This window comes from Suncus etruscus, chromosome 4 (genome assembly GCF_024139225.1).
Source record: "Suncus etruscus isolate mSunEtr1 chromosome 4, mSunEtr1.pri.cur, whole genome shotgun sequence".
NCBI classification, from domain to species: Eukaryota; Metazoa; Chordata; class Mammalia; order Eulipotyphla; family Soricidae; genus Suncus; species Suncus etruscus.
The window spans coordinates 11,406,412-11,432,068 of record NC_064851.1 but is presented as its reverse complement, the minus strand read 5'-3'; the positions used below and the strand labels follow the sequence as shown (position 1 = coordinate 11,432,068).

Below are 25,657 nucleotides of genomic sequence, written 5' to 3'. Positions count from 1 at the left end.
TTCCTGAGGCTGGTAGGCAGCGAGGGGTGGGCTGCCAATGGCAGGGAACAGGTCAGATTAGCCAGTCCAGCCATTGGGCTCACTCCTCACGGCTCTCTGTCCCCACCCCAACCCCTTGCAGCTGGAAAGCCAGTACACAGCCCTGCATAATGACAAGGACGCGACCAGTGCAGAAAACACCAAACTGAAACTCAGCAACCAGGAGCTGGCCCGGGAGCTGGAACGGGCTTCGCAAGAACTGCAAGAGGCCCAGCAGCAGCTGGGAAGCCTGCATCAAGAGACCTGTCAGCTGGAGCTCGAGAAGGAGATGTGAGTGCAACGCACCGCCTGGCCATGTGCTCCGCATCCGCCCCCACCGCAGAGACCCCCGACTCCTGACCTAGAGACAGACAGTGGAAGCCTGAATCCTAGTTCTCTGCAGCCTGCCTCTAGGTCTCAGGGATCCTGAAGCAAAGCACTCTGAGTTCACCTTGGCATGAAATGGGACAGCCCCCATTTGGAAAAGTTCGCTGGGCACCTTGTCCTAGGTGGCTGGTGAGAAAATGCCAAGTGGCCCACAGACCTACCCTTCATGCCTGCCAGAGCTGAGGGACTTGGAGGCCCAATGAGCGGAGGAGAAGGAGAAGGAACCTCTGATTGTGGGTCACCGTGGGGTTCCCCAAGTCTTCACTCCAGCTCTGCATTCTTTTTCCACCAGTGTTTTCCACCAACCGCCTTTCCTTCCTCAGCACATACACAGCCCATTTCTCAGGGCCAGGTGGGGCCAGTAACCTTCATGCCAAGTGCTTGACTTTGGAAGCACCCCTGAGGAGAAACCAAGGAGTCCTTAAATCTGATTTTGTTTAGTTTAGAAAGCAAATGTCTTGCACCCTTTCTGCCCGTTGGTTTCTGTCTTTCATTGCATGTCTGCATTTCTATCCTCTCACCCATGTAGAATGAGCCCGCAAGCCCATGCCAGGCACCATGCTGAACTCCAGGCATGCCTCACTTCATATCTAGAACCTGACCTGTTCTCATTCTGCTCTTCCCTGTGGCCACTGTGGATGTGTAGAAACTCAGAGCTCTGGGGGGACAGAAGAGGAAGCTCTGAGCTCAAAGGATTGAAATAAATAATTGAGCCCAGAGGTGAAAGCCAAACAGACCCCTCTGCTGGCTCTCTCCTGTGAACAATGAGCAGGTCCCCAAATGTAACCTGGGGGGTGGGCAGCTCATATTTATTCATTCATTCACTCAGTCACTCATTCATTCATACACTCACTCCTTTACTCATTCATTCACACATTCACTAACTCATTTATTCAATCATTCGTTTATTCGCTCATTCATTTATTCACACTCTCCTCTGCAGCACAGTGTTGCCTGTCCGCCGCTATACGGGAGATAAGGCAAAGTCTCCGCAAAGAAATGGGAGGGAAGCAGTGCTAATACCTCCGACTAATGCTTAACATTTTCAACAGTAGAGCCCCTGTTCAAATCCGAAACTTGTTTGCTGCTTTACTGGCAAAATCTGATCCATAGGTCAAAATCAAATTTTCTTACTACTGAGCTCATTTTGGTGTTGTTTGCTTTTTTGGGAACTAACCACCCAGGATGAGAGGGAAGGCATGCATTTCAACTTGGAGTTTCACCCAAGTAAGTTAGCTCTGTAACATTCATATGTATGTACATATGTATATATAAGTGCATATATACATATATGTACCTAGAAGCTATTATTTATTTTATTTTATTTTGAAGCTATTATTTTTATGTAATTTATTTTAGTTGGGAACACACCCAGCAGTGCTCAGAGGTGATTTTAGGCTTAGTGCTCTAGGGTTATGCAAAGCCAGGGATTTAACCCAGTACTATAACTTGCAAAGCACTTACAATCACACATACAATCATGTGTTTGAGTCATTTCCCAGGACCCCCAAATAGTTTAATTTTGTTTGTTTATTTGGGGGCCACACCTACCTGTTCTCAAAGCTAAACTTTTGGTCCTGGGCTCAGAGGATCATCTAGAGTTCCAGGGATTGAACCCAAGTAGGTCATATGTAAGACAAGTATCCTACCCACTGAACTATTTCTTCAACCATCCCCAAAGGCTGGTGTGTTTTTATTTTATTTTATTTTTTAAAGCAAAACCTGTCTACCCAGAATCACATGGCCCCAGATTACTAGGATATGGGACCCACTAGCACTAAGCAAGAAGTACCCATGAGTACCCCTGGGTGTGACCCCCAAAACCAGTACCAATACCAGGAGGCCTAACTTGTATCTTTTTCTTCTTTTTCTTTTTTGGTTTTGGGGTTATATCCAGTGGTGTTACTCCTGGTTCTGCGCTCAGAAATCCCTCCTGGCAGGCTCGGGGGACAATACGGGATGCCAGGAATCAAACCACCATTTATCCTCGGTTGGCAGCATGCAAGGCAAATGCCCTACCTCTGTACTATCTTTTCGCTTCCCCAACTTGTATCTTCTACAGCTGGAACCTGAGTGACCTGGGGAAGGGAAGTTTATTTCTCCATCAGGGAGCAAAATCAGTTCCTCCTCACTGCTAGGCAGGTCAATGACATACCAGGCATTTAACTTGACAAATAGAATTAAGTGTTCAGGGTCTTAAAATCCAATCAAGTTTTCAAAGCAGCAAATCTGGAAAGACACAGGTGTTAGATGGGAAACGGGAGGAACTAAACAGTCAGGGCCTGGGTATCAAATCACAACGCGAGGATTAACATCTTTTCTGAAGTCTTATCTTAATGAACTGAGCGAGACTCCATCTAAGGAGGCTGGGGACTGAAAAAGAGGGAAGCAAGATGCTGGGGAAGTGGCAGGGGACAGGGAAAAGGAAGGTAATAAGGTTCCGGAACTTTCCCCACTGTTCAGGATGCTCCTGTCTAGGGCTTCAGAGCGAACACCCCAGAGCAAAAGTCCAGCCCAGCAGTGCCAATAGGATCTCTTCACTGGGGAATGACTCTCCAAGCAGTGCTCAGAGGTTGAAGACCCTCCCAGAGATCTTTCTTTTATTTTTTCTATTTTTTCTATTTTCCTTTTCTTTTTTCTCTTCTTTTTTTCTTTCCTCCCTCTCTCCCTCCTCCCACCCACCCACCCACTCACCCTCCCTCCCTCCCTTCTCTTTCTTTCTTTCTTTCTTTCTTTCTTTCTTTCTTTCTTTCTTTCTTTCTTTCTTTCTTTCTTTCTTTCTTTCTTTCTTTCTTTCTTTCTTTCTTTCTTCCTTCTTTCTTTCTTTCTTCCTTCTTCCTTCCTTCCTTCCTTTCCCTTCCTTCCTTCCTTCCTTCCTTCCTTCCTTCCTTCCTTCCTTCCTTCCTTCCTTCCTTCCTTCCTTCCTTCCTTCCTTCCTTCCTTCCTTCCTTTCTTTCTTTCTTTCTTTCTTTCTTTCTTTCTTTCTTTCTTTCTTTCTTTCTTTCTTTCTTTCTTTCTCTCTCTCTCTTTCTTTCCTTCTTTTCTCTTTTATTGTCTCATTGCTGGGGCTCCAAGCCATCGAGTGGTTCCATTGTCTCCAGTCTATTTATTTACCTATTTATGTTTGGTTTTGGAGTCACACCCATCTCAGGGGTTAGTCCTGGCTCTGCATGCAGGAATCACTCCTGGTGGTGCTCAGGGGACCATATGGATGCTGAGGATTGAACCCCGATTGGCCTCATACAAGGCTTACCAATTATTATGGTTCCACCCTTTAGCCCCAGCAATATTTTTCAGTGCAAGGACCGACCCAAGCAGGTAGAGTCTGTCTTGCTGCTGGAGGCTTACCAAGACCACCCTTAGCAGTACAAGGTAAGGGGGGGAAGTGGGTCATGCTGTGTCGTGGATCCAAACACAGGTAGCAGCATGTACAACCCTCTCCCCCAACCCCAGCTCTGAGTTCTCTCCCCAGCACCAGCTCTTCATCATATATGCAAAGAAATGAAGGATCAGAGTGGTGGAAACCCTGACTGGAATCACAGGGCTGCCTAGTACCAGTAACCAGGGTAGGAGCAGAGTTTCCTGGACACTCTGGGTGTCTGGGTTTCCTGTTCTGTGTCTGGGGGCTTTGCTGCAGTGCTGGGCAAGGGGTGCGAACATGCTACAAGTTGCACACAGACTTGGTCATTTATCGACTAGTTCTGAAGTGGCAAAATGAAGGTTCCCATTTCCTGAAGATGCTCCAGGGGTACCTAAATTTGAAAATAAGAGGAAATCAGAGAACAGTCATGCTGGGGAAGAGAAGGCTCAGAGGAAAGATTTGTGAGCTTTAATAGTGTGGGGAGACAGAGCAGTAGAGCGGGAACGGCAATTGCCTTACACACAACCAATCCATGTTTGATCCCTGACATCCTATCTGGTCCCCTGAGCATGAGCACAAAGCCAGGAGTAAGCCCGAGCACAAAGTCAGAGGTAAGTCTTGAGCACCACTGGGTGTGGCCCAAAATCAAATAATAAATGAATAGTATGGAAGGATAGAAGACTATTGGGGCCGAAGGATGCTAGTTCAAATACCGGCATCCCATGTGGTCCCCCGAGCCTGCCAAGAGCGCTTTCTTAGAGTAGAGCCAGGAGTAACCCCTGAGCAATGTTGGGTATGGACTCCCCTCAAAAAAGAAGACAATTTATTTATACAAAAGAAGAAACACTTCCAAAAGTAGGTTTATCTCCTTTTCCCATGACTGCTAGAAGACTGTCACCCAGAAATCACTAGTCATAGTTTCTTAAGATCATTCCAGAATATTCTATGCATGTGTTAATATACACACTTTTCACTGCAGTGTCCCATCTTTTCTATGTTTTCCACTTGACAATGTGTTTTTTGGAGAGAACTTCGTCTCATCCCTCCCCTAAAAATAGCCAATAAATAACCCTTCCATTCCGGGAACCATATCCCTCTCACCCATCATTGGAACAGAACACAAGAAAGCAAATCCTTTCCCTTTTCAGTTCACAATTATTTGCCCAGTTAGAAACATTCAAAAGGTCTAGGTTAGAAGGATGCTAAGTTCATTTAGTCAAATACTCGTGCCATCCAATTCAAATGCCTTTCCTTTTGTTAACACGAAGAATATTCCTGAATATAAGTGTGTATTTCCAAAGAGACACGTCTTACTAGACAGAGTCTTGCATCAGAATGGAACAAGAGAGAGAGAGAGAGAGAGAGAGAGAGAGAGAGAGAGAGAGAGAGAGAGAGAGAGAGAGAGTTGTAATGGGTGATATGTAGGCAGGGGCTAGATATAGCTTGGGGCCCCCCAACATGGGGTAAGATCATCTGGGCTCACAGGCAGAGATGTGGCATTTACAAGAGCTGAATCATGGCTAGAACTTGGGGGAGGGAGACCCTTTTAGTCGAAATGAAACATAATGGCTTATCAAATGGGAGGGATTTGCAACTCTGCAGGAACCGAAGAAGTTTGACTGCTTAAAAGGGATTGAGGCGAATTTAGAATTTGATTCAGTACCTGTTATCAATTCTATAAAGGGGGAAGCTGGTCATTGTAAATCAGCCCAGACAACCTCTTGGCCCTGGTTGTCACATGAGCAGAAGGTGGATGTCCTTCCTTACCTGGCCAATATGCTCCACTTCTGAGCCCTGTGAGCCCCTTGTGAAGGTTCATGTCATGGGCGTTCACATCTCCATGCCAAAGTTATGCCCTGGTTTGTGGATGTGCCACTGTAGACTCTAGGTACTAAAGCTGGGAGGGTGGTTTGAAATTTTCTTTTTTTGTTGTTGCTTTTGAGTCACATTCAGTGACGCTCAGGGTTACTCCTGGCTCTGTGTTCAGAAATCACTACTGGCAGATTCCGGAACCATATGGGAATGCCGCAGATCAAACCTGGGTCAGCCATCTGCAAGGCAAGCGCCCTACCCACTGTGCTATCACTGGCCCCTGAAAATTTCTAAGTGGGATACAGAGCACAGAGAATATATCCTTCCTCACTTCTTCCTGACTGCCTGCTTTTCTTCCTTCTCCTTCCTCTTACCCTTTCTTCCATTCTGTTCCTTCCTCCCATTCCCTCCCTTCCTTCCTTCTTTCCTTCCTTCCCTCCCTCCTTCCTTCCTGTCTTCCTTTCTTACCTCACTCCCTTCCTTCCCTCCCCATTCTTACATTCCTTGCTTCAATCTATCCAATCTTCCCACCCTCCTTTCTTCTCTCCCTCTTTCCTTCTTTTCTTTCTTCCTTCTTTCCTCCCTTTCTTCCCTCCCTCCCACCGTCTCTTTTCCTTCCTTCCCTCCTTCCTTCCCTCTCTTCCTTCCACCCTCTCTTTTCCTTCCCTTTTTCCTTCCCTCCCTCCCACCATCTCTTTTCCTTCCTTCCCTTTTTTCTTCCCTCCCATTCCTCCCACCTTCTCTTGTTCCTTCCTTTCTTTCCTCCCTCCTTCCCACCCTCTCTTCTTCTTTCCTTCCTTCCCTCCCACCCTCTTTTCTTCCTTCCTACCTTTCTTCCCTCCCTTCCTTCCACCCTCTTCTTCCTTCCCTCCCTCCTTCTCACCCTTTCTTCTTTCCTTTCTTCCTTCCTTTCCTCCCTCCCACCCTCTTTCCTTCCTTCCTTCCTTCCTTCCTTCCTTCCTTCCTTCCTTCCTTCCTTCCTCCTTCCTTCCTTCCTTCCTTCCTTCCTTCCTTCCTTCCTTCCTTCCTTCCTTCCTTCTCTTTTCCTTCCTTCCTTTTCCCCAGGCCCTCTCCTGACTTTCTTCCTCACTTTTACTGCTCTATGTGACTATCCCCCTGCAGGTCTGAGGGACTAAGAGGGCACATAGATACAGACCCTCTGGAACCAACCCCTGCCCAGCCACCCTCTGAGTGACCCTCCAGCCACAACTCTATGGGAATCACAGCTTCTCTCTCCCTTTCCTCACAGCTGCTCTGAAAAGTGCCTTCATACGGAGATGCAAACAACTACCTCCTGCTGTTTCAGGAAATCACTAATTTATAGCTAGAGATTAGAAATCCTAAATCAAAGAAACAAATGTCCAACAGGGGATGCTCCAAGTTTCTAGGCACAGATATGCAGGGAAGGTGATAAGATTCTCTGAGAACTAAAAACAAACAAAACCAGCTGGGGAACTGGGGCTGGAGAAGGCTCTTGAGTGAATCCCCACTATGTGTGGATGGAGCTGTGAGATGCAGCAGGCAGGACCATGGCAGGACCAGGATCAGTGGAGACTGGACCAATGTCACCTTCTATAAAAAGGACATCATTTTGCCTTCTGGCTAAGGGCTGCCAGGATGCACTGAGCCCCCTGCTTTGTGACTCTCCATCCCTTCAATCCCATTTGGAGCTGTTGGGGTTGGGGGAGGACGAAATCCCCAGGGAAAGCCTCCCAGAGCCCTCACCTCCAGTTGGTCTCCCTTCTCCCCAGGGAGGTGTCCAGAGTGACGGAGAGACTGCAGCGCGAGAAGTCGGGGCTCATGAAGCAGCTGGATTTTCTGAGGTGCGTGTGTTCCTCCCCATCTGTGAAACCAGCTTTCTAGAGAACCCCCATCCTCCCTCTGGTTGCTGCTGAACCCCAAGGGCTAGTTGCAGAGAAGGAGACACCAGGATTGTCCAAGCTCTTGGCTGGGAATGGAACCCAGGTCTGTCCCAGGTCAGCAGTATGCAAGGCAAACACCCTACCACCATGCTATCACTCCAGCCCCTGGTTGCCCATTTCTTTAACACAATATCACTTCCCAACTCGTGAGTCATAGTAGCTATTGATGTAGATTCAGCACAGTTCATAGACACCTTAAAAGTTAATGGGTGCATTTTCTTGTTTTTGTTGTTTTTTTGAAGACACAGCTGGCTGGGTTTAAGGCTTCCTCCTGTCTCCATGCTCAGGGTTTAGGCCTAGGGGGCTCAGAGGACCCTATAAGGTGGCTCTGACTAAAGAACTTGGCCAGTGCAAGGCAAATGCCCTACCCATCTTCCCACTGATCTATGGTTACAGCCACTAATGGGTGCATTCAGGACAGAGATGGGGGTATTTTCCATTGCCATTCAGTAGGCACAGAGTAGAGTGCTAGCGATGTCCTGTTCTATTCTGGCCTAGGCATACTCTGGACTCTACATTTATTTTAACCCAGGAGACTACCTCGATTTTGGGGGTTGTGAAAGGGACAGTTTCCCACACTTCCCCCTGAAGCCTTGGATTTCCAGCTCAGGGTGGATGGCTGAGGATGACCATTTACACACACACACACACACACACACACACACACACACACACACACACACACACACACACACACACACACACACACACACGACCTCTGACTCTACAGTTTATAGCTCCTCTCCTTTGGGCCAAACTTCTTCTCAGTGTCTCCCAGCACCTGCCTGGGTGTTTGTTCACATTGGAGGTGGGGTGGCCCTTGAATTTATTTAGTAGTTAGTAAGAGTCTACTTGAATAGTATTTAGTAAGTGAATTATACATTAATAGTATATAAAATATACTATAATATATAATATGGAATATTATATTCTAATATTATATAGTATATATACTGTATACTAATGCTATGTAGTGAAAGTCTATTCAGCTGGATACTGGCTTCCTCTCATTGTCTACAAAACTCAGGGGAACTTACCCAATGAACCAGCTGACCCTGTAGGAATGCAGGAATTTCCTGCAGTGTCACTACCATTCACTGGAGGAGCACTACACTTAGAGTCCTACCTCACTATTTACTTGCATTCTCCTCAAACTCTTCCATAACAAAGATAGCACAGAGGTCAAGATGTTTAAATCAACCCTTGGTTCAATTTGTGGAGTCCCAAAAGGCCTCCAGTGTCCTGCCAGGAGTCATCTCTGAGCACAGAGCCAGGAATAAGTCCTGTGCATCCCTAGAGGTGGCCCCAAAACCAACAACAACAAATCAATGAGAAAAAATTAAACCTGCAAGGAGACAAAGTTTTCTGTTTGCCTTTGGGGAACCCTAAGGTCCCTCTAAAAACTACCCAGTACTTCTTGGGGGCCAGGGAGGAAGGAAGAGAGGGATTTAGTCTCTGGGCCTTTCTGTCTGTCCCCCTGAGATCATTCTCATGCACATTCCTCAACCACAGGCTCTCAGGAGCAAAGTGTTCCTCCTCCTGGGCTTCTCCACCATGCCTGTTCTGCCACCATTGGCTTTCCCAGCCTCTCTATGCCAAGCTGTGTCTAAATTCACCTCTCCTTCTATCCACAGGGAAAGGAACAAATATCTTCGGGATGAACAGGACATCCGTTTTCAGGTGACTGGAGAGGGTCTCCTCATGAGCAGAAAGAAATGCAGTGCCCAGGGGTAGTCAGAATCATGGGGTTCACTCAACCATGTCTTGGGGTTCAGGTACTGGATGGCTCTTCCTGTGTGTGTGCAGGTTTTCATTATTTTTGGCACCACACCCCAGAATTTCTCAGTGCCTCTGTTCAAGAGTGACCCCTGTTGGTGCTTTGAAGACTATATAAAGTATAAAGGATAGAACCAGGTTAGCCACATGCAAGGCAAGGGCCTTAACCCCTGTACTACCATTCTTGCTTCAAGATTTTCTTTTTTTTTTATTTTATTATCTTTATTTAAACACCATGATTACAAATATGATTGTAGTTGTATGATTTCAGTCATGTACAGAGCACCCAGTGCTACATTCCCACCACCAATGTCCCAAATCTCCCTCCTCCCCACCCCACCAACACCTGTACTCGAGACAGGCTTTCTATTCTCTCATTCATTCACATTGTTAGGATAGTTCGCAATGTATCCTGACAACTACAAGATTTTCTTAGTTAGATCAAAATGTCAGAAGGCTGCTACCAACAAGGCATTGTTTGCAAAGTCACTTAAGTGTGTAGGAAGCTATTCATTTTGGGGGAGATGGTACAGACAAAATGCCATCTTTCAAACCCATAAAGGTATCTTTCAAACCGAAAATGTGGTTCTTACCTTTTACCTTACATCTCACCATAAAATATGAGTATTTTTGAACAGGCACAGAACCCAGGGAATAAATATTCCTTTAACCATTTGCCATTGATTATACATTCAATTTGTTGTGTATTTGGGAGTCATATCCCACTGGACTCACACCTCAAGGTTCTCAGGAGCCATGCAGTGCCAGAGATTAGAGCTGGGACTTCCGCATGGAACACCTGGGATCCAGCCCTCTGAGTCATCTCCCCAGTGGTCAAATTTTTTAACTCCACTCTTCATAGCTAGTATGTAATGGAGAGTAACTACATGTTCTTCCCCAGCTACAGGAAGTCCTATATATTTATTTTTAAAATATAATTATCCCTTTGGGCCTGCATTAAGTGAAACCAAGGCATTCACATGCCCTTATTCTTCCTCTTCAGACAAGAGCTTTTGTTGGAGGTCTGAAGGGGACCAGGGATCAGGTTGATGAATACAAACTTTTGATTGTTAAGATCTTGAATTTTGTGTTTTGCGATCCTTACCATAGGAGCCCAAAAATAAAGTGAATGTGTCTTTCCTCCACATTTTAGGGTTTATTAAAAGAACATATATATATGCTTTAATATATATTATAATTTATGAATTATAAATATTTATTATATATTATAATTTATTATATAATATATTATGTTATATTTATAATATATATTTAAAATAATATATATTTGTTTGGAGACTGTATCTAATGGTTCTTAAGGGCTTACTCCTGTCTCAGTGCTTAGGGATCACTTTTAGCAAGGCCTGGGAATCTATTGAGGGTGCTGGGAATTGAACCTGATCTGTTATATACAAGACAAGTGCCTTACCTACTAACCTGGTGGTGTGTAGGCTCTATGCTCAGGCGTCATTCCTGAAAGCACTCGGAGGACCCAATGGAATGCGAGAGATTGAACCTAGGTTGGCTGCATGCAAGGCAAACTATCACTCCAGCCCCCACATGTCAGGGATTTTTGATTAAAGGCCAGCTCCTGGAAGGAGAAGAGGGCTTTGGTCTGGACCTTCTCTGGCCATAGCAGAAAGCAGCTCACTGAGCTCTCACCTGGCTTACCCATAGCCAATTCCTCAAGGATCTCATTCCCCCACCATTTCTTTGCCGTTGTCTAGGGAAGTTATCTCTGTTGCCTCCCTCTGTGTCCGTAGAGTGAGGCTTAAGCCCACTCATGTTTTTAGGGGTATTTTGGGGGGAGTACACCTGGTGGTGCTCAGGGACTACTGAACTCAGAGGTCATTTCTGGTAGTGCTCAGGAGACCTTATGGGATGCTGGAAATTGAACCTGGATGGGCCACATGCAAGGCAAACACCCTACCTACTGTGCTATCACTCTGGCCCACCCATGCATATTTGTTTTTTTTTTTTTGGTTTTTTTTTTTTTTTTTTTTTGGTTTGATGCTCAGGGGTCACTCCTGGCTAAGAACTCAGGAATTGCCCCTGGCTTGGGGAGACCATATGGGACGCCGGGGAATCGAACCGCAGTCCTTCCTTGGCTAGCGCTTGCAAGGCAGACACCTTACCTCCAGTGCCACCTCACTGGTCCCCCACTCATGCATGTTTAATGATGATAATGTTTCTCATTGTTGGAGAAGTACTGCTGAGTTTACTTCATAAAACTTGCAGCTAAATGTCAAATCCTCCCACCTCCCCACCCCTAGGAAAACAAACAAAGCCAACTTGCCTTCGACTGCTCAAACCTGGCTTTGGGAATGGACTGAAGAACAACCCTGGTGGGGAATTTGAAGGAAAGATAAAATCATTTTCTTGCTGGCTAATAATTAAAAATTAATTTGGAATCATTGAAGCTTCCCTTTGGGGTCCCGAGAAACACGCACACACACACACACACACACACACACACACACACACACACACAACAAACCGTTCTCTCATTAAGGCTGGTAGGGAACCACGGGAAGGCTGGCTAATGAGACATTCTTCCTGTGATCAACTTCCATTACTCTCCAGGAAGACATCTGTTAGGGAGAGGAGAAAAAGGCTCAGCAGTTTTCTCTGTCCCCAGCTTCTCTGTCATGGATGTGAGTCATTGAGTTGCATCTAGCCACATACCTGTTCCCTCTCCATAGAGCCCCAAATCCCATTTTTAATCTTGGTAGCTGTGAACAGAACATCGATTTCTCATTCCCGGTTCCTCACCCCTTCTTATATCTGAGCTTTGGAAGAAAAGAGAAATTGGAGTCACAGAGAAGGTGACACTAGAAAATGGAGAGTTTAAGAAATGAACAATGCTTTTTTTTGTTTTGTTTTTTAGTGAGGGTTTTTTTTTTTTTTTGGTTGGTTTTTTTGGGGGAGGGGGTATTTGGGTCACACTCTGCAGCACTCAGAATTTGCCCCTGGCAGGCTTGGGGGGACAACATAGTATGCTGGGGCTCGAACCTTGGTCCCTCCCAGATTGGCAGAGTGCAAGGCAAATGCCTTACCGCTGTGTTATCACTCCAGCCCCCCATTTGAGTCTTTTAATAGTGCAATTTGCAAATGACCAGTACAGGCTCTGAATCATGGTTTGTTTCTGTTGAGATCCATGACTTGTTGGGTGAGGGAGGACCAGGAGAAAGGGTAGTGAATGCTCTTTCACTGATGGGACCAAAGCATCTCTTGGTTGCTTCAGAATTTGCTTTTGAGCCTGGCTCTGCCAGAGGGGAAGTTGAGTGAATTTCTGCTCAAACCCTGGGACAGAAAAACGGAACTGGACCTGAAGGGATTGTGTGTGTGTGTGTGTGTGTGTGTTTGTGTGTGTTTCTACAGAAAGAAAAGGCCGCCAAGACAAGCAGAGTGGCAGCCAAGGCAAACTGCATACAGCGATCTGGCTCTGTGATCGGCAAATACATTGACAGCAAAGGGATTCTCAGAAGGTAAACCATCTACTGTTTTCCTTTTCCTCTTGTGGTCTTGGGGTCACACCTGGATGTACTCAGGGCCCACTTCTGGCAGCGCTCAGATGGTGTTGGGGCTCAAACCAAAAGGAGATGCATAGAAGGCAAGTGTCCTACCCATTGAACTCTCTCTCTCTCCAGTTTCTGCCTATTTATTCAGCTTATGCTCATAGGGATTCGTCTTTGCTCTTTGCTGAGTAAAGCCTGAGATCATATTTTCCTTCCATCTTGGAGGCCAGGTGCCCTCCTGCTCCAATGTCATAGGCAAGGACCATGCAGAGAAAATTCTCAGGAGGGTTCATTAGTTACTGGCACGACCTCACCATCATGTGTGCCTACAGGAAGGACATAAAGAGTAGCAGTAGAATGACAGAGGTCAAAGAGAAGGGCATGACTAGACAAGAGGGTGAAGGTGGAGGTCATGACTAGACAAGGCTCTGCAGGCTTCTGAGAAGAATGGATGAACTTGGTTTGCCAGGGGTAGGACCAGGGGCTCTGAATGGTCATTCAAGTGTCTGTTGGAATCTCCCATTATTGAAATATTTTTGCATATTAAGAATGGGCCTCTGCGGAGCCAGCGAGACAAGGTGGATAGGTAAAGTGTTTAACTGGGTCCCTCTGTGGCACAACAAATGAGTCCCTATTCATTACAAGTAGTCACTCCTGAGCACAGAACCAGGAGTATTCCCCAAATCCCCTAAAAGTTGCTAGGTATGACCTTGCCTCTTCCACTCTGATCCCAAGGCTGGCCATATTCCTTTCAAGGGCTCACAAGGCATTAACTCAAAGGGTTATCTTTGGACATGTTGGACAACATATGACTGAGTTTGAGTCTCCTAACGAGTGGCTCATTGCTCAAAGATACCCTCCCCTCCCCACCCATTTCTTCATCCTCCCTTCTTTGGAGAACACCCTCCATCCGTAGAGATGAAGATGCAGAGGCAGCCAGATCCCCAAGCAGCAGAAAATTTGGGAGAAAGTAGGGGTACTTGTATATCTAGGAGACTCTGAGAATAAGCAGCATGAAACAAGTGGATATGCAAAGGGAAAAGGAATCCGGCAGAGTGTGTGAACTGAAGGATCACGTTATTGGATGATGAATCATCATGTTTTCCTTGTCTTAGTATCTGAGTGGCGTTATACAAGCAGTGAGTCAAATTTTTGCCATGGCAGTTCAGCCTATCGGTTCCTGAGAACAAAATATGGGGTGGAGGGGTTGTCACAGATAGTAAAGAGGGTAGGGGCTGTCCTTGCACACTGCTGACCCTGATTCCATTTTCAGCATCTCATTTGGTCCCCTAAGAACCACAAGGGGTCACTTTGAGCACAGAGCTAGGGGTTGCCTCTGAGTGCAGCTGAGTATGGTCCCCAAAACCAAACTCTAAAATGAAATGAAATGAAATGAAATGAAAAAAGAACTGAATATAGTCATCGAATTCGTCTCTCAGCATTGACTGGTTATTTCCTCTGACCCAAAAGTTCTTTTGAGTTCTCTAAAGGCTCCACTTAGGTTTGGGTTCTGCTATTTCCTTTCATGACCAAGTGCTTCCTAGGATGCAAGATTCTGTTTAGGCGATAGGTTGAGAGCAGCGTAGACCTGACCTCCGCTTTCATGGTGTGTGTGACTAAGTGGAAGAGGTAGAAAAACAAAACAAAACAAGAAACAACACATTGTGGCCCTGAATGCCAGACCTACTTTGTCAGAGGCAACTGCTCTCCTCCATTGGCATTTGGGGGAAAAGCATAGCCACAAAAGTTCAGGTTTTACTTATCCTCAAGGCCAGGTGAGTGACACAGTGGCAAATAGAGAACAAGCTTTAACGACAACCAGCCGGCAGGTGGAAGGATAATGGACTCAAGTCCTAAGAGTCCCATCTTAGCCAGATGGTCACAAGGAGGGGTTTTATAGAGAAAGAGAGCTTGGAAACATTTTCTAGGAAGAGGGAGCTGCAGACTGGTAGAGCCCAGGGTATCAATAAAGTTCATCCTGGGCTGGTATCCTGGGACCCACTGTCGTATCTGGAAGCCTACCAGGTTCAGGCTCTGTGGGGTAAAGTGGGGTCCTATGTTTGGACTTTGACTTTAGAAGGTGAATCATGGATAAGTTTTCTGGTCCTATCTAATTCAGCTCATAATCTCCTTGGGCTGGTTTCAAATCCAAAATTGAATTTATTCCTGCTAAGCTGAAGGTGTGATAGAATGTCAATAGTACTTGAAAATGTCCCAAATAGTTTCTTTCCTCTCTCCCTGCCAAATGCTTCCTTCTAGGGTAATTGCAGAGATAATTTTTGTATGGTTGCAATATCATTAAAAAAATATCATGGTGTGGATGTGTGTGGATGTGCCTATATGCATGTGGAATGTGGGTGAGTTACTCCTGGGTAGTTCCTGGGTGTGAATATGCATGGTAATGAAGCCTGTCTTTCTTTCCAGATCTGTTTTCATCCTTCCTTCACACCCTCTGCTTGTCCCAACTGGGGAAAGTGCATTCCTGTGTGTGATTATTGCCTAAAGCCTCCCAGAAGTCCACAAAGAATATGGGGGTTATATACATCTGTTGTATCTTTAGTTTAATACCTGACAGTCAACACCACCAATCACCTTGATTTCTACCCTTATCATCACCTCTGTCATTTCCTTCATTCCTTTCTCATCACGTACAACTCCTTCATCCCCACTTTCATCATTTAGCACTGAGGCTGTGGACCGAATGAGCTCAAGAATACTGGATATTGGGGGGAGGGGGCTGGAGTGATAGCACAGTGGTAGAGTGTTTGCCTTGCATGAGACCAACCTAGGATAGAGCTGGGTTGATCCCGGCATCCCATATGGTACCCGAGCCTGACAAGAGCTATTTCTGAGTGCAAATCCAGGAGTAAACCCTGAGCATCATTGGGTGTGGATCAAAAATTAAACAAAACAAAACAAAACAAAACAAGAATACTGTGTGTACATTTCCCTTCCCTGGAATTCTCCTCCTCCCACCCAGGACCTGGCTGGTCTCCTATTCACCTGTCCTAAAAGCTCTTAGGGAACCCTCCGTTTTCATTTTGATAAATCTATAATCTCTTCCTTGCTCTTCTCCCCACACACCATCACCCCGCACCAGTAGCCAGTCAGAGGAGGAGGAAGATGTGTTTGGTGCCCCAAGGAGAAGAAGCTCCATAGGCCTGAGTGCATATCTGCATCCAGAAGAGGAGCCAGGAGGCAGGGAAGCTGAGGCCATGGGCCCACACCTCCAGAGGCTCCGCAGAATCATCTCCATTGAAGAAGACCCCTTGCCCCAGCTCACGGAGACTGGCTTTGAACAATCACTGAGCAGCTGCACAGAAGAGGATGGTGTCTCCCCAGAGGGGGCAGACAGCCCACCACTGCGTGCACCAACAGTGAACCTCACGCCCACAAGCCCCCGAGGCCAGCCCGTTGGAAAGGAAGCTTGGTCGAAGGTAAGGAGTCTCCCAGCCAGGCTTGTTGATAGGTGGCAACTCTTCCATCTTCCACTTGCTTCCTGCCTTTGAGCCCCAGGTCCCCCACGCCCAGGTGCTTTGTGTCAGAGCCTTGCAATTCTCAAAAATGTCGGAACTCAGGATCCGACACCCAAAAGACCACCAGGGAGACAGGCAATATTGTAAATGCGAGGAAGTTTATTCCAGCATGTCGGGGTCCAACATCTTTCAAGAAATGAGGATTCCCCAGAATGGCTCACATGTCAAATCTAAAGGGGTACCTAGGCCAGATCCAGGTGCAGTGTGATCTGGCCATCTGTCAACTGCTGTTAAGCTTTATATGGAAGCATTCCTGGCATTTACCCCTAGAGCCTGGTTCCAGGAACTGGCTGTTCTTCTAGGCCTAGTATTTATTTATTTATTTATTTATTTATTTATTTATTTATTTATTTATTTATTTTTGGTTTTGGGGTCACACCCAGCAGTGCTCAGGGGTTATTTCTGGCTCTACACTCAGAAAGCGCTCCTGGCAGGCTCAAGGGACCATATGGGATGCCGGGATTCGAATCACCCTCCTTCTGCATGCAAGGCAAATTGCCCAACCTCCATGCTATCTCTCGGCCCCTAGGTCTAGTATTTCTTCCTTAAAACTGAAGCCTGTCATGGCTGCACTTAGGCTCACAGCAAAGCCAGTTTACAGCAGATAACTTCCTAAAGCAAGCAGAGTACAGAAGCCAAAGCAATGCTGTTTCTATTATTATTTCTAAGCAAAGGTACACCATATTCTAACATCAACATTTAGGTTACAGTTCAATCTAAATCTTAGAGTCTAACAGTTGAACTGCCTTTCCCCTGTTTCACTGAATGCCACCGCAGGGATTCTCATCCAATCTGCTTGTCTGCCTCTGTGATTTGCTCCACTTCCAACCAATTCAGATCTAAATGGATTGAGTGCCTACTTCTCACAAACCATCCACCCAGCTCTTATAATCAATCTCAACTTTTATGTTACAGGCAGTGGATGGGCATGAGTGGGTGGTAGCAGAAAGAAGGTAGAGGGACTTTCCTGAAAACCCAGATGGGAAGGAGGAGGGGATGAATAAACCAATCTACCTACTGAGAAGATGGATTTTTCCTGGATGCCAGTCACAGGGTCAAGAGGGATTATATGCCCGTCTAGATGAAAGCTCATTACCAAACTGAGTGGGTGCAGACATGACCTATAGGATCCTGAGCAAACTCTTCCTACTTTTGAAAAAGGACAAGACACAGAAAGGGGAGAGGAAAGAGGAGCACATACCACATATTAAAAGGAGACTGTGGGGGTTGGGAGTGGGGCGGACAAAGGGTGCCCAGGTAAAGGTATTAACTTTGCATACTCTCAATACCAGTTGGTTACTGGGCACTAAATAGGTTCCTCCAAGCCTTACCAGGAGTGATCCCTAAGTAAACAGCCAGGAGCAAGACTTGAGCACTGCTGGGTATGGCCTCAAACTGAAAGAATTTTAATGGTATGATTGGAGAATCTTCTCTTAGACTCTCTTCTCCATCTCTCCTCAGAGACTGTCTATTCCTTACACTTTCTCTTATAAATTCTTCACTTTCCTCCTGATGGGGATTTTTAAAATTTTTTCCTCAGGGCCCGGAGAGCTAGCACAGCGGCGTTTGCCTTGCAAGCAGCCGATCCAGGACCAAAGGTGGTTGGTTCGAATCCCGGTGTTCCATATGGTCCCCCGCGCCTGCCAGGAGCTATTTCTGAGCAGACAGCCAGGAGTAACCCCTGAGCACTGCCGGGTGTGGCCCAAAAACCAAAAAAAAAAAAAAAAATTTCCTCAGAAATATGCCAGGATTCAGGGGCTCTGATTAGAACTACAAATCTTACCTTTTCCTGCTGCTGCACATGAGGTCCTACTCTGCTCTAACAGGCTTGCAGACCTTTGTCATTGTTGCCCGTTCTAAATTTCCTGATTGCTAGGTCAGTCCTAGAGCACTGCTGTGCCTGCTTCAGGGACTCACGAATCAGCATCTCTAACCTGGTCTCCATGGTTAGCTGTCTTGGAGTCACTCACCAGCTTCCTCTGCTCCAGGACCATCATCACAGCAGGTTCCTCCCCCAGTTTATCGATCATCCTGAGCTAAGGAGTCCTTCATTCTCCAAGTCTGCTTTGGAAGGGGCTGAATCAGCATGAGAGAGGCTCTAGAGACTCCCTGGAGGCTTTTGGCCTAGAGTCCCTGTGCTGAGAGTCTCCCAGTAGCTGTATCAGCAGTTTATAGTTATCCAGTCATCGCAAGGGACCTCCTGTACCTGATCTTCCAGGGAAGACTGTCGGTTTTTCATCATTGAATGTAATGTTTGCTGTGGGCTTAATGGCCTTGACTAGGCTAAGGAAATCCCTTAACACACATTTTTATCATGAACAATAGCTGGATAAATTGACTCTTTTTTCTCTGCCTCTCTTGATACATCCTATCATCTTTATTTTTTCTTGATGCAGTATATTGATGACTTGCGTTTGTCAAACCATCCTTGCATCCCTGGAATGAATCCTACTTGGTCATTGTGTGTGATATTTTTGATGTGGTTTTAGATAGCTATACTAATATTTTTTTGAAGATCTTTGCATCTATATTCATCCAGGTTTTGGGTCTAGACTTTTCCTTTTTTGGTGGTGCCTCTGACTCTCTGACTGTTTCTTCCACTTTCTAAAAGAGCCTCCAAAGGATTGGTAATAGGTCTTTAAAGGTTAGTTAATCCATCTGGACCACACATTTTGTTTGGGGGGGGACTTTTGATTGATTATCTTTGGTTTCCTTGATAGTAATTGATCTGTTCAGGTGTTCCACGTCAGGTATTCCATATCTTCTTATAGGAGTCCAAAAGCGTATCCATTTCTTCTACGTTCTCCAGTTTCATGGCTTAAAGATCTTCAAAGAATTCCCTAATGATCCTTTGAATTATTATATCTATATCTATCTCCCCTTTCATCACTAATTCAATTTTCTAGGGTTTCCTCTCTTTCTTTTTTGAGTCTTTCTCACTGTGTGTCGATCTTATTTTTCAAAGAATCAACTGTTGGTTGCATTGTTTTTTTAATTCAAATTTATGCATGTCTGTTCTTAATTTATTATTTCCTTCCTTCTGCTTGCTTTGGGATCCCTTTGTGTGTCTTTTTCTAGTTCTGTAAACTGATAAATTATTTATGTTGGCCCTTTCTTCCTCCCTAATGAGCTCTTGCATGTGAGAAACTTTCCTCTTAGCATTACTTTTGCTGTGTCCCATGAGTTTTGATAGCTCATATCCTCATCCTTGTGATAATTTTCTTATTGACCCATTGGTGTTCAGTCATGAACTCTTTCATTTCTAAGTATTCGCATTTTCCCTTTATTTCTGTTTGTGATTAACTTTTATTTTTAATCTACCAATGACTAGGAAGAGAGGTGATATAGTTTCTATCCTCTTGACTGTATGGAGACATACATACGCATGTATGTATGTTTTGTGTCTCAGTATGTGGTCTATCTTGGAGAATGCCCCTTGTGCATCAGAGAAGAGTGCATATTTGACTTTTAGGGAAGTAAAAAGTCCGATATATACCATTAGGCCCAACTCTTCCATTTTTTCCCCCTTCAAATCCAGTGTTTCATCATTGAGTTTTAGTTGATTTTCAAGAGATGATAGAGTAGTGTTCGTTAGAGACTCCAACTGCTATTGTGTTGCTGTCAGTATTTTCCTTTAGATATATTAACAATTGTTTTAGGTATTTTGGTGTTCCCTCATTAGGTGCACAGATGTTTAGGAGTGTGAATTCTTGATGTGTTCATCCCTTGATCATTAAGAAATGACCATCAATGTTTCTTATAGTTTTTTTTTATTTTAAAGGCTATGTTTTCTGATATAAGTATGACCAACTTGGCCTTTAAGTGGGACTTATTAGCTTAAAATATTGTCTTCCAACCTTTAAATTTGAATCTGTATTTGCTCAGACTATTCAGATGTGTTTTGTATAGGCAGCAGGAAGTTTTATTAAGTTCCCTAATCCATCTTGCCATTTTGTGTCTCATAATTGGACCATATAGGCCATTGACATTGAGTGGCATTATTGACATGGAATTTAAAAATTGTTTTTATTGAGACAATTTTGAATTACAAGTCTTTCACAGTATTTCAAGCATAGAGTTACAGTGAATTGGGGCCATTCCCACTGCCAGTGTTGAGCTCCTTCCACCATAGTTCCCCATATGCATCACATACTCCCACCATTAGCCCCCTGGAATATCAGTCCAGGTCCATTTTGTATCGAGCTTGTTATAGTTTGGGTCCCTTGATACTATTGTTGTTGACTTTGGCTTAGGAATTTAGATTGGTCCTTTTTTTTCTTTGACGTGGAATTTTTTTAAACCCTTTATCTGGAAGTTAGGCATGCATGTGCAATTTGTTTTGTCTTAAAGAAGACCCTTTAATGCTTCTTGCAGAGTCTGTACTGAGGTGATTGAGTTCCTGAGGCATTGTTTGCCCATAAAGCTCTGTATCATTCCATTGAATCTGATAGTCTATCTGGGTTGAGTATTCCTGGTGACAAATTTCACTTGAGTAGTTTTAACTTTATTCAATATTTCCTTTGGCCCTGCAAGGTCTCACTTGATAAATGTTATTAATCATAAGGTCACTTGTTTGCACATAGTTTATATAATTGATTTTTGCTACTTTTAATATTCTATCTCTATCTTGGTTTTCTTCTTTATGATGTGAATTGGAGTATTTTTATTTGGTCTTTATTAGCTGGTATACTATGGGCCTCTTGAATATAGGTACATACACTCCTCAAACCTGGGAACTTTTCAGCTTTGGGTTCTTTGACTAATACTTTTTCATTAGAATCATCTTCATGTTTCTCAGAGATTCTGGTGATTCTGTTGTTGTTGTTGTTGTTTTACAGATAATAAGGTGAGTTTATGAAGGATGATAGAGACATACTGGGAAGGTGCCAGGGCCAACAGTAACGAGCTTCCTAGAAACAGATCAACAGACAAGAGGGGCACAGACAGAGGGGCTGACAAGATAGAATTGTTGTTTTTTTTAATTTATCCCAAAGTTCACTCATTTGCCATTCATTTATTTTGAGATTTTCCCTTCCATTGTTAGTTGATATTTAGAGGTTTCCCACACCTCATCTTAGAGTTCACTGATTTTATCCTCAGCTGCTGTGACTCTGTTGCCAAGACCTCCCATTGAGTTTTTCCCTTTCAACTTACCATACCAGATTTTTTCATTCTTTCACTTCTGATGGTTTTCTCATTTCTGCTCTCACAAATTTTTATGCTTTTTTGATGGCTGATGCCATTGTTTCTTTGAGCTTAGTGAACATCAACATATCCTTTGTAAAATCCTTACCTGAGCTATTGCATAGCTTGTTAGTGCTCCTTGAGTCTTCAAGGCCACTATCTTTGCTCACTACACATGGTAGGGTTCTGTGCTACTTCCTTTTTTAATTTATTAATTTAGATTTTTGGACTACACCAGAAACATTTAGGGGCAACTCCTCTCTCTGGGCTCAGAAATTACTCCTGGAAGACTCAGGGGAGCATAAGGAATCCAAGGATCAAACTTGGGTTCATCCCAGGTCAGCCAGATGCAAGGCAAACACCCCACCACTGTGATACCACTTCGGCCCCTCTGTGCTACTTTCTTAGTGTGGCTGTTGCTTTTTGGAGGTGAGTGAGTCTTTCCAGTTAATGGCTAGTGCCTCTCCACTGCCAGGTAGATAGATCTCTTGGGAATCCACTGGGTGGTGCTCTCTTCCTTCCCCGTGGAAGTTCATTCCTACTCACCTTGATGCTATCATCTAGTTGTTTTGTTTCTTGCCCTGGTTCCAAATAGGCCTTGCCTTCTGTGACCTGGGCCCTACTGCGACTCTGTCTCTAACTTAGGGTTCTAACATTTCTTACTAACACAGGGCTACCTTGGTGAGTTTTTTGAGGGAATGGTGATTGGAATTAGGGTTAAAGGGATATGAGCATGATATGGTTTGGATTAATCAAACTACTGAAGATAATTTCAGGCAAGTTGTATATGAGATATAAAGTAGGGGTGTATTGTGACATTCAGAGCTGCAAGTTTTCTGGTGGGGCCAGGGGTCAGCTCTATCATTTGGGGACCTTGCATGCATCTTCTTCTTCTTCTTTTTTTTTTTTAAAAACTTTATTGATTGATTGGTTTCTGGGCCATACCCAGTGGCACTCAGGGATCACACTCCTGGCTCTGCACTCAGAAAATCACCCCTGGCAGGCTGGGGGACCATATGGGATGCTGAGAATTGAACTGGGTCCTTTCCAGGTTGGCCGCATGCAGGACAAATGACCCACCTCTGTGCTATCTCTCTGGCCCCTTGGGTGCATCTACTGACACTCTACTTGAGCAGCAGGTAGGCACTGAACAAAACAGGCAGAACCACAGTTTTGCTGACCTGGCTACCCCAATATAATCCATACCCAATGCTCCCCTGACAGACCTGAGGTCCTGAAGAGGTGAAAGAACTGGGTGGCACTCATGGCAATTGGATCTCCTAGTCCTTCCACATTCCCAACAATACCCAGACCTCCTGCACTGCTGGTCAGCTCATGTGAAGCTCTCATTTTCTCTTGGAGCTCCCTTGGGGATCAGAAACTGGAGCACACAGGGAAGATTACCTTTCTAAAGGCATATCACACCTCCAACAGCACTGCCAGACAGTTTTGTGCAAAGGTACTTAGGGCACACATTTGTTCAGCCTTTCCTGAAAATATCATTTGTGCATATAAATCAATAGCTTGAAAACACCTGGCCAAAGAGTGTGTGATAGAAGGTGCCTATTAACTGTGACCCAATCCTCCATTCCACATGGGCCCCTGAACATATCCAGGTGTGGTTCTGTGGTGACCCAGGTAATCCCTGGCACCATAGAGTAACATCACAACTCAGGTCCTTGTATAACCCTCTAATCTGGTTGGTTGAGATTGTCCAAGTGGGATAAGGCATGGACTTCCGGAGCACTGTTTGGGAGGAAAAATAAAAATCTAAACAGCAATAACAAAATCACCACTTCTTTCAAACCAGCACTTGGAGCCATCTTTTCTAAAGAATAACCCCAGGATGGCCAAGATAACTGAAGAATGTGTCCCAACAAAATGGCAAAGAGTTACAAATGACAATAGAGATGGAAGCATATTTATTCAATCAAATACCACACCATCACTTAAAAATATTACACTTTTCCCAAACGGGCAAGTCAGAGAAGTGTTTGCTGTTAAATATCTCTCAATGCAACATATATTTGTCATCCAGATTGAAAAAAAAAAAAAAAACGAGCTTGGAAAAAAAGGCCTCACCATAAGAACTGTGACCTTTTCAGGGCAGTAAGGTAGATTGTCATTATTATACTCCTCTCTACTTTTCTGTTTTTGGGGTAAAGAGACACACCCAGTGGTGCTAAGGTCTTATTCCTAGCTCTAAGCTCTGGGAGCCCTCTTAGCAGTGCTTATGGTGCTGGGAGACAAACTGGAGTTTGGTCGTGTGTAAGGTAAGGCAGTTAAATGCCTTAAACCTTGTCCTGTCTCTCTGGCCTGTATTTTATAATTTGAAATTTTGACGTATGAGGCCAGAGTGATAACACAGAGGGTAGGGCATTTGTCTTGCACCCAGCAGACCCTGGTTTGATCCCTGTATCTCTGGCATCCCATATGGTCCTCCGAGTCTGCCAGCAGCAAGTTCTGAGCACAGAGCCAGGAATAACCCCTGTGCACTGTCGGGTGTGCCCTCCAAAAGAAAGAAAGAGGAAGGAAGGAAGGAAGGAAGGAAGGAAGGAAGGAAGGAAGGAAGGAAGGAAGGAAGGAAGGAAGGAAGGAAGGAAGGAAGGAAGGAAGGAAGCAAAGAAAGAAAGAGAAAGAGAGAGAGAAAGAGAGAAAGAGAAAGAGAAAGAAAGAGGAAAGAGAGAAAGAGAGAGAAAGAAAGAAAGAAAGAAAGAAAGAAAGAAAGAAAGAAAGAAAGAAAGAAAGAAAGAAAGAAAGAAAGAAAGAAAGAAAGAAAGAAAAAAGAAAGAAAGAAAGAAAGAAAGAAAGAAAGAAAGAAAGAAAGAAAGAAAGGAAGGAAGGAAGGAAGAAAGAAAGAAAGAAAGAAAGAAAGGAAGGAAGGAAGGAAGAAAGAAAGAAAGAAAGAAAGAAAGAAAGAAAGAAAGAAAGAAAGAAAGAAAGAAAGAAAGAAAGAAAGAAAGAAAGAAAGAAAGAAAGAAAGAAAGAAAGGAAGGAAGGAAGAAAGAAAGAAAGAAAGAAAGAAAGAAAGAAAGAAAGAAAGAAAGAAAGAAAGAAAGAAAGAAAGAAAGAAAGAAAGAAAGAAAGAAAGAAAGAAAGAAAGAAAGAAAGAAAGAAAGAAAAAAAGTAAAGAAGAAAAAGCGCTTTCAAAACAGGGTGACAGGAAGGAGGAAGAAAACCAATCTCCTAAACTACCAGCAGGGGGCGCCTTTTCCACCTCAGTCTCCCAGTCGGTTTTCTCACTGGTGGTGCTGGATTGTCCCCCAGGTTAAGTGTATGAACTTCTGCAAGAGTTCCTAATCCGTTTCTCTCCCTTTCCCGGGGCAGGGGGGGTCAACAAAACCCTAATCTTACTAAAACAAATTTAGCCTGGAACAAGATGTTGATGGGGCAGTACAGCCTCCTCCCAAATGTGCTTCAGCTTCCCTCCCAAACCCCATCCATCCCTTGCAAGGAGACCGTTTCCCACACCCCACCCAGTTGATGGTCTGGAAAAAGGAGCTGGCTGGAAGCCACTGCTAATCCCAGTACAGAGCCTGGGGTCATTCCTGGTGGGGCTCTGGGGAGCTTGTGGTTCTGGGAGTTTAACATGCAAAACCTGTGTTAGGGATCTCTGAGCCCGCCCTTGACATGAGGATACAGGTTTGCTGGCACAGTTGTAGGGTGTGTGTGGTGATGGGGAGGAGTTGGGGAGCAGAGATAGGCACAGAGCTCACCCCCCTTGGGCCTGGCGGGCAGGCAGTGGGGAGAGGGGGTCCTGGAGCACAGGCAGAGCTTTTGAGTGTGGGTGTTTGGGTTTCTTTTCCACTTGTATTTAAATTCCTGTCATTGACCTTGAATTTACCGCAAGGAATTGATTTCTCCCCCAAAGGCTGTTAATGGCTTTACTCAGACTCAAGTGCTGCGCATATCCGACACTGCCACTCTATTATAGTATTTGCTTGATGAGAGGAGCTAATTCCCCCAAATCCACTTTTAATAGGCTCTAAAGAGCCGCTTCATTGGGCCAGGCCAGCGCTGGAAAGAGCCCGAAGGCAAGGATTTAGGGGAACTGGCAGCTCTCTGGAGGGAGGGATCATTCACTGAAAGTCCCTCTGAGCTGGACAGAGGCTTCTATCCTGCCTCTCACCCCACCCCTGTGTC

General features: G+C 44.8%; 1 protein-coding gene across 1 annotated transcript in view; it reads left to right on the top strand.

The window, feature by feature from the left end:
• The window catches only part of CRACR2A (calcium release activated channel regulator 2A), a 77,616-nt gene that overhangs the window by 31,382 nt on the left and 20,577 nt on the right, over positions 1-25,657 (top strand). The window contains exons 7-11 of the mRNA XM_049772481.1: positions 122-309; positions 7,330-7,401; positions 9,135-9,180; positions 12,658-12,764; positions 15,898-16,231. Of these exons, the coding sequence (XP_049628438.1) occupies positions 122-309; positions 7,330-7,401; positions 9,135-9,180; positions 12,658-12,764; positions 15,898-16,231 (747 nt within the window). The remainder of the gene's footprint in view (positions 1-121; positions 310-7,329; positions 7,402-9,134; positions 9,181-12,657; positions 12,765-15,897; positions 16,232-25,657) is intronic.